This window comes from Copadichromis virginalis, linkage group LG20 (genome assembly GCF_057382275.1).
Source record: "Copadichromis virginalis isolate Kocher_CV1m ecotype Utaka linkage group LG20, C_Virginalis_male_GT1.1, whole genome shotgun sequence".
Lineage (NCBI taxonomy): Eukaryota > Metazoa > Chordata > Actinopteri > Cichliformes > Cichlidae > Copadichromis > Copadichromis virginalis.
The window spans coordinates 4022293-4030062 of NC_140637.1; the positions used below are offsets into that span (position 1 = coordinate 4022293).

The following is a 7770-nucleotide window of genomic DNA, read 5'->3' on the forward strand; positions in this document are numbered from 1 at the left end:
AGCGCTTTGGGTGCCTTGAAAAGCGCTATATAAATCCAATCCATTATTATTATTATTATTATTATTATTATTATTATTATTAAGGAAGTAATAAATGCAGTGGAACACTTCATTCTCTGGTGCACAATAGTTTGTGGTAATAACTTTAATTATATCGTATTTATATTCATTTTAAAGAACAATCAAGCTGATACAGTATGTTTGCATGGAAACTAAGAGCATCTATGGAGCAGATTTTTTCAGGGAAAAATAATGAGATACATGTGACTGTTCAGTTCTCGCATATATTGTTTTCAGTGAAAGTCTTCTGATCAGCAGTAGCCCAGGCTCCCTATCTTGTTGTCTGCACTGTAACACAACATTTTTATTACTAATTTCAAGTCTTCCACTTTGCGTCAGTCCTTTTTAAATGTGTTTTGGCCCAGAGACGATAGTGGCATTTCTGGATCATGGCTTCTTCTTTGCATGACAGAGCTGTAATCTGCATTTGTGGATGGCACAGTGGACTGTTTTCATAGACAATGATTTCTGAAAGTGTTCCCAACCATTGATTTCCATGACAGAATCAAGCCTTTTTAATGCAGTGCCGCCTGAGGGCCTGAAGATCACATGCATCCAATACTGATTTTCGGTCTTCGGTCACAATTTGCAGAATTAATTAATTTTTTTGTAGATTGGTTAACCTCTGCTCGCCTTTACTTCTGAGAAACTCTGCCTCTCTAAGATGCTCTTTTCATACTCAGTCATGTATCTGAGCTGATGCCAATGAACCCAATTAGATGCAAAATGTTCCTCCAGCTGTCTCTTTTTAGTACCACTTACTTTTCCAGTCTTTCCCAAGTTTCTGGTGATGTGTTTCTTTCACCAAATTCAATCTGAGTTAATATTTTATAATGAACTGTTAGTATTTCCGGGTTGCTAAAAGTAATTCAATAAAGGGCTAGATAGTGGGAGATGCCATAAAAAGTTGAAGCCTTTCAGCACGTCATTTCGGTGAAGATGGCGTCAGTGAACATGATCAGACAGCATTTAAGGGTCTATGTATGTCATGTTAAGTGTGGGAGAAAAAGTCTGAAATGAGGGTGTCTCTTGAACTTGCTTTGCTCCTGCTTACCAGGGTTCGTCAAAGCCATAACACTATTTATTGATAAGTAGCTGAAGACAATAGTACTGTGAGGATATGACCTTGATAATGAGACTTATTTCAAAGTGTAAACATTCAGAATCTTGAATGTCAGCCATTTCCACCCAAGCGAATTAGTTCATGCCATTTGCTCTATAATGATTGATTTGCTCAACACTGCCACCACACATATGCTCATTAAAAAATGTCCCTAGTGAGTCGCAGCCGAATCGCTGCAACTGGGCCATATGGCTGCTTCCTTCCTTGCTTATTGGCTGACCTCTGTACATCATGCTGACAGTTTTCACCATGCTGCTTCTCACAGAGTGGAATTGTCTCCAGTGAAATCCTGCTGACTGTTGGTCCCCCTGTCATCTCTGTCTCTCAGTGTGGATCCCGGAGAGTAGTAACACCCCCCCCCCCCCCCCCCCCCCCACACACACACACTTTGCCTTTTGTTTTCACCGTGAATGTCAGCTGAAACAAAGTGTTTGCAGTTCTCCATCTGTGACACCTGCATATCCAATCTACACAGTCATGTGTGGCTGTTGTGGTCAGTACTCACACTGCTACCTGGTGCTGACCTTTGAACCTTGGAAAGGTAACACAGGATGCTTGTAATTTTATGCAGCACTTGGCTTCTTGAAGTTCTTTATGTCACTGGAAGAAACAGGGCAGGTTATTGTGCCATGGGGATCCTGTTCCTGCTTCAGATTCTGAAGGAGGATATATCCGTTTTCAGAAACCACTTACAAAGCTGTAAAGGGTTTTTTTTAAAAAAAGGATGATCAATAGATCTAAATCAGTCACAAGGTTTCCAATTTTAAATCCCATTAGTTTTTCAGATGGGCTTGCTTCAAGCTGAGATTGCAGGCCTTTGAAGTCTACAGCATAAAGATCTATTTAGAATGACCTGAATATTTCTTTTTATTACAGATACATTTCTATCTGATGTGTTCTTAGTATGTGGCTGGAGGAGTAAAACCAAATAAGTGGCTTACTACTGTGTGCCTCCCTCCAGTAATACTGCAGTTCCAACGGCGTTTGTTACATGGCAGTTTCACTCCTTCACGCCTTATCAGAACAATGGGCGAGTGACCAAGGTCTATTAGTTTTCCAAAGGGCGTGGGAGAAATGCATACATGGCGTTACAGAGAGTTCACATCACCCTTCGCCCTACTTCTTTCGGACGGTCCTGCAGAAGACTAGCACCATTTCATTTCTCCGTGGAAAACGAAGGAGTTGCACGAACCGAGGGGAAAACGACTAATAAAACCAAGAAAGCAACTCTCAATGCCACACGAAAGGCGAGAAACCCCGCACGGCTATTTTCAGTAAGAGCATTTCTGTGTTCACGAGCGAGAGAGAAAGAAAGGCAGAGGTGAACGGAAATTACGCCGCGTCGGAGCTGCAGCCGTGCGAGGCTTTCTGTAGCAGGTAGTTTCTCATTGGATGTGTGTTATGTTTTTTTAAACTGCTAGATTAAAGTGACAAAAGCTGGGTGATGAACACGAGGCGCCCTCCCGGATAAATCGCAAAGCATGGCAAGAACGCTCCTCTCCGAAGAAGCAGGTGTATTCCGCCAAGTGAAGGCGCAGGACTCAGAACAGCAGCGACGCACAGCCGCCTCTGGACCGTAATCACCTGCTCCAAAGGAAAACACCCCATTCTAAGACACTGTGGCTCTTAACCTGCGTATCATCGTCAGAATAACTAGATTTTCTCTCAACTTAAATCTCGTCTGCTAACCAGGAGGATGAGAGTGCCGTGACACAGCGGGACGCATTTGGAAAATTCTGTACTGACAGGAAGAAAAAGTCAAGGATTGTTCTGTTGGCTTTTTTTGTTTTTATTTTGCAGCTCACTCTTATTAAAGACAAAATTATCTGCAAGGATGGCCGGGGCACTCTTCTCAGTGGACTCAGTCTACATCGGAATGGAGGTGGTAATTGCTGTGGCGTCTGTAATCGGGAATGTGATGGTGGTCTGGGCGGTGAAGATTAATAAATCGTTGCGAGATACCACGTTTTGTTTTATTGTCTCCCTGGCTCTGGCGGATATTGCAGTGGGAGCACTCGTCATCCCTTTGGCCATTACTATCAACATCGGACTCCAAACTCACTTTTACAGCTGCCTGCTTGTGGCGTGCACGGTGCTGGTCCTGACGCAAAGTTCGATCCTGGCCCTCTTGGCTATTGCAATTGACCGCTATCTCAGGGTCAAAATCCCGACCAGGTAACGACCTTTTTGCAACCTAAAGGATAAAATTAAGGACGGGATTGAGTCATGCGTTATTTGTGTAATGTGGGGAAGTGATACGAATGAAAATAGCATAGATTTGTTGGAGGTACTCACCAGAAATGATAGCAGAAGTCAGCACAGTTCCAGTGCTGTTTCATTGATTTCTGTATGGGTCTCGTTTCACTATACAGGAAGCTGCCAGTCTGCCAGTTTCTTTATATGCATATATATCCGCCTCCCCATGACAGCTTAACAGAGCAAGGCCAATCTACTAACTACTTTAATTAGTCTTTCTGTCATCAGGATCTCTAATGTGCTGAAGAGGTGCACAGCGACACAGAAGTGGTCAGCTTTGCTTCTCCCGCTTTGTATGTGGTGGACACATCATGTCATGCTGGGGTAAAGTAAAAGCACAAGCAGTGGTGTTGAAAAGCTAAAAGGACAAGCCGAGAAGGAAAGAGAAATTACTTATTTGAGAATATTGCCTATGAAAGCCTCAGACCCTTGTCCCCTGTTAAATCCCATGAAGTCTTCCAGGCTTACAGTAATATTCTGTCATCAGTTTTAACTCTTGACTTTTCCATGTAAAGTTTGTCTGTCACAGCAGCATCTGGGCGTCCTTGCTCGGGTTATGCATGTAGAAAGTTTCTCAGGAATTGTCACTTGTTTCCAACACACATTGCAGAGACTATATTTAACAATATGCAAATACAGCACTGTAACATTTTCATAAATTACATAATATGCTGCATGCTCTACCACGCTCCCTGTTTTTAGATCAGAACCTGATCTTTTCCGATCTCTTTCAGGCTCAGTTTTTCGATTATTTTATTTATTTATTTTTTCTGCACTTCTGACACAGACCTCACTTAAGGTCTGGGTCCCTAATCAATACTCATCCTACACATGGCACCTGCTACATTTGGGCTAAATTGAAGAATCTTGTTTTGCCTCACGCTACCCTTTAGCAAAGGTCAGCCTGTGGTAATATGGGTGTTTTCTTTACAGCCAAAACATCCTACATTAAACATTAACCATTAGTAATCTGAAAATGACTAATCACTGGCTTACCATGATGAGCTGTATCAGATAACTACTTTCATCCCTGCCTCGGGGCAAGTATCAGGTTGTGGTCCCTGAAATTCTTTACTTACAAGTCAAGACAGCAGTGATAAGATCTTTAAGCCTTTGCCTTTTTTTTTAACCTCCCTCTGACTCTGGCTACTTCTTCATAAAGCTTCTTAAATAATGAGAAAGCCTAGCCTGCAACACCTTTAATATCCAGTATGTAATAGCAGCTTTCTTTCTTTCTTTTCTTTAAAAAAAAAAACGATTTCTGGTTTTAAGAAAGTCATTAAAAAGTAACAGTCTTGCAAAGGTCAAGTATCAAAGATAAGAATTTCAGAAACATATTTTAAAAGGTAATATGTGCTGCAAGGACCTTTTCACAAAGTGTCTTGGGGGTTGTGGCTGTGAAGATGTGAATCACATCTTCTGTCAGCCCAAGGACACTGACAATATGAAAAATGAAGTACAAAGAATGAAAACATGCATGCCCTGACAATGCTATGTGGGAAAGTGCTGACGTGTCGCTCTGCTGTTTACTCCTGTAGGTATAAGCGGGTGGTGACCCCTCGGCGAGCGGCACTGGCAGTCGTGATATGTTGGACGGTAGCGTTTATTGTGGGACTCACACCCATGTTAGGCTGGAACAACCTGAAGCGCTGCCAGGAGAACGGCTCCATCAGCTCCGACCTCATTACCACGTGCAAGTTTGAAAATGTCATCAGCATGGACTACATGGTCTATTTTAACTTTTTCGGCTGGGTGCTCCCACCTCTGCTGCTCATGCTGTTCATCTACGCAGAAATCTTCTACATGATCCACAAGCAGCTTAACAATAAGAAACTGAACACCAGTCACGCAGACCCCAACAGGTACTATGACAAAGAGCTGAATCTTGCTAAATCCCTTGCTCTTGTCCTCTTTCTCTTTGCTGTGAGTTGGCTCCCCCTCCACATCATCAACTGCATCACACTCTTTTGTCCTGAGCGTAACAAGCCCAAAGTCGTCCTCTACATTGCCATCCTGCTCACCCACGGCAACTCTGCGGTCAACCCAATTGTCTACGCTTTCCGCATTAAGAAGTTTCGCTCAGCCTTCCGGAAAATCTGGCAGCAGTACTTCTGCTGCAAGGACACATCGGCTCTGGAGACCCAGGCCAGTGACAGGAAAGAGATGCCAACGTTAGACCTACAGCAGGCAACACCGCCTCTTTCTCCACAGACAGAAATCCCTAAACCCCAGCCTCTGTCTGAGCAAAACCAGAAGGCCGAATCACCTCAAAAACATAAAGGACAATCATCCTTACTGGGGAAGAATGCAGCCTAAGCAAAGGATAGAGCTGATGCCTGGAGAAGTAATGATCAGTGGGCAAAGCATATGCTCTCTCCTTGTCTAATGTGTAACATGCATTGTTACACAGGGCTACAATGCTTAGCGGAAGGGAGCCAGTTAAATCACTGGATGAGCAATTGTCTTCACTCAGGAGGAGTGTATATGCTGAAAGTTTGATCAGAGAGAGGGAAAGAAAGGTTGCATATAATCGTGAAATAATGGAAGTCTTTTTCTGACAGTGACTGTTGGTTTATCTTAGTAACAAACTGAGAACACTGAGCTTTAACTGTTTTATTCAATTTGGTGGAACAGTTGGTGGAAACATTACAAGATGTGCAATATAAGTTATTGTGGTTGGTCAGTATGAGATAATCAGATATTACAACTTTCTTAAACGTTTATATATTCAATGGAGGCGGCAACTCTTACTACTCCATAACTGTGTGTAAGTTTAAAGTGACAGTGGCTAAAAATATATGAATGTAATAATGTAAATATGGGACTAAAAGCAGCACAGCTGTGAATGAGCATATCTTCTTCAGGGTCTTCACTGGGCAACAATGTGTAGTGTGTTATCATGGAAAGGTTTTTTATAACCCCTTAACTCCTTTATGCAGGAGCTCAACCCCCCCCCCCCCCCCCCGTCATTCAGCAGTATCAATCTATAGCAGAAGGAGCGACGAAGAGGGATAAAAAAAGTAGCAGATGGACCAACAAGAGCTTTTAGGTGTTGCATGCAAGAGACTTGAAGAAGGAAGACAGCAAGTCACCTAGGAAAAACCCAAGATGCACTTAAAGCTCCTCCTTGAGTGGATCTCTTCCTGCCAGCCTCTTTTATCTGGTAGTAAGAGTGGGGTCTCCCTTTTTACATTAATAACAACATTATCACATCTCAACACCAGAGTAGCAGCCATGGCCTTATTCATTATCTGAACTGGTGTGGGCTCCACTTTTAACTGACCCAGAAATGACAACCTGAAGATGGTGAGTATGTACTACGCTGTAAGATGAACTTTTTTCGCATTAGCTTAGTAATGTAAGTATGGTAAATGCCACTGACTTAAAGACTGTGTGAGAATGTAAACTAACTTTCTTTTGTCTCTGGAAAAGACTAAGAGGTGGGATAAGACACTGACATTCTCCTAAACTGGTGACAATCTCTTCTGTAAGGTTAAGGCATTTCTATCACTGTCTTAAACATCTGACAGGCAGGAGCAGACAGTGAAGCTGTTTGATTGACTGAAAAGACAGGATCAACAGAAACAGTAAAGCACTCCACCCATGTGAAATGCCTACAAAGTAGAGGCTGGGTGGGTTGTAAATACATACATTTAAGGGAAAAGTGGATGAATAAATGTTTAAAGATGTGTCTTTTTTTAGTTAATGCAATTTACAACCTGGGTTTACAGCTCTGATTAGCACTGAATAGTGAAATATACATGTTTGTGTCATGATTTTATGTTTTTTAATAAAATGTATAATTCCTAGTCCGAATGTTATTACTGAGCACAGTGTCTATGTGCTCTATGATATATGGTTATAAAGTAAAAAGCATTTTCAGCAGTAAATATGATTTTTTTTTAAACTTAAATTGAATGTGGTTATGTTTTTTTGTTTTGTTTTTTTTTATAAAAAAGAGGAAACAATCATAAAGAATGCCATCATCAGTCATAGAACATCCATGCAGTGCACATCAGTAAAAACATCAAAATTCAGTCATGGTAAAAAAGAAAGTACATTTATAGGGTTTTACATAACAGGACATAATAAATCATCATCTAATCCTAAGAAAATACAACCTGAGGTGAGCAACAACCCAAACATATTGCACCCGCTTCTTATTTATTTAAGAAAAATAAAGCAAAAATGCAGAAGCAGTGCCTTGAAAATGAAATATAATTAATCACACCCTTAGCTGCTCCTTAGACTCTAAATTCCACTGGAGGCAGTAAGTGCTGCTAATAAAATGCACTTGAGGAAGTGATCATCACCATGTGTGAGTACCTCTA

The 7770-nt window shown here is 41.6% G+C and overlaps 1 protein-coding gene across 1 annotated transcript; it reads left to right on the plus strand.

Annotated features, from left to right (window-relative positions):
- The first annotated feature begins 2145 nt into the window (after positions 1 to 2145).
- adora1b (adenosine A1 receptor b) lies at positions 2146 to 7248 on the plus strand. Its single transcript, XM_085443790.1, has 2 exons — positions 2146 to 3358; positions 4978 to 7248. Exons 1-2 carry the CDS (start codon positions 3018 to 3020, stop codon positions 5753 to 5755), a joined length of 1119 nt encoding a protein of 372 aa, XP_085299916.1. The 5' UTR covers positions 2146 to 3017; the 3' UTR covers positions 5756 to 7248.
- Positions 7249 to 7770: the final 522 nt, after the last annotated feature.

Excerpts from the sequence above, each read along its gene's own strand:
- adora1b (XM_085443790.1), top strand. The coding sequence starts at position 3,018 with ATGGCCGGGGCACTCTTCTCAGTGGACTCAGTCTACATCGGAATGGAG. Across the intron at positions 3,359-4,977 it reads AGGGTCAAAATCCCGACCAG|GTATAAGCGGGTGGTGACCC; the intron begins GTAACGACCTTT and ends TTACTCCTGTAG.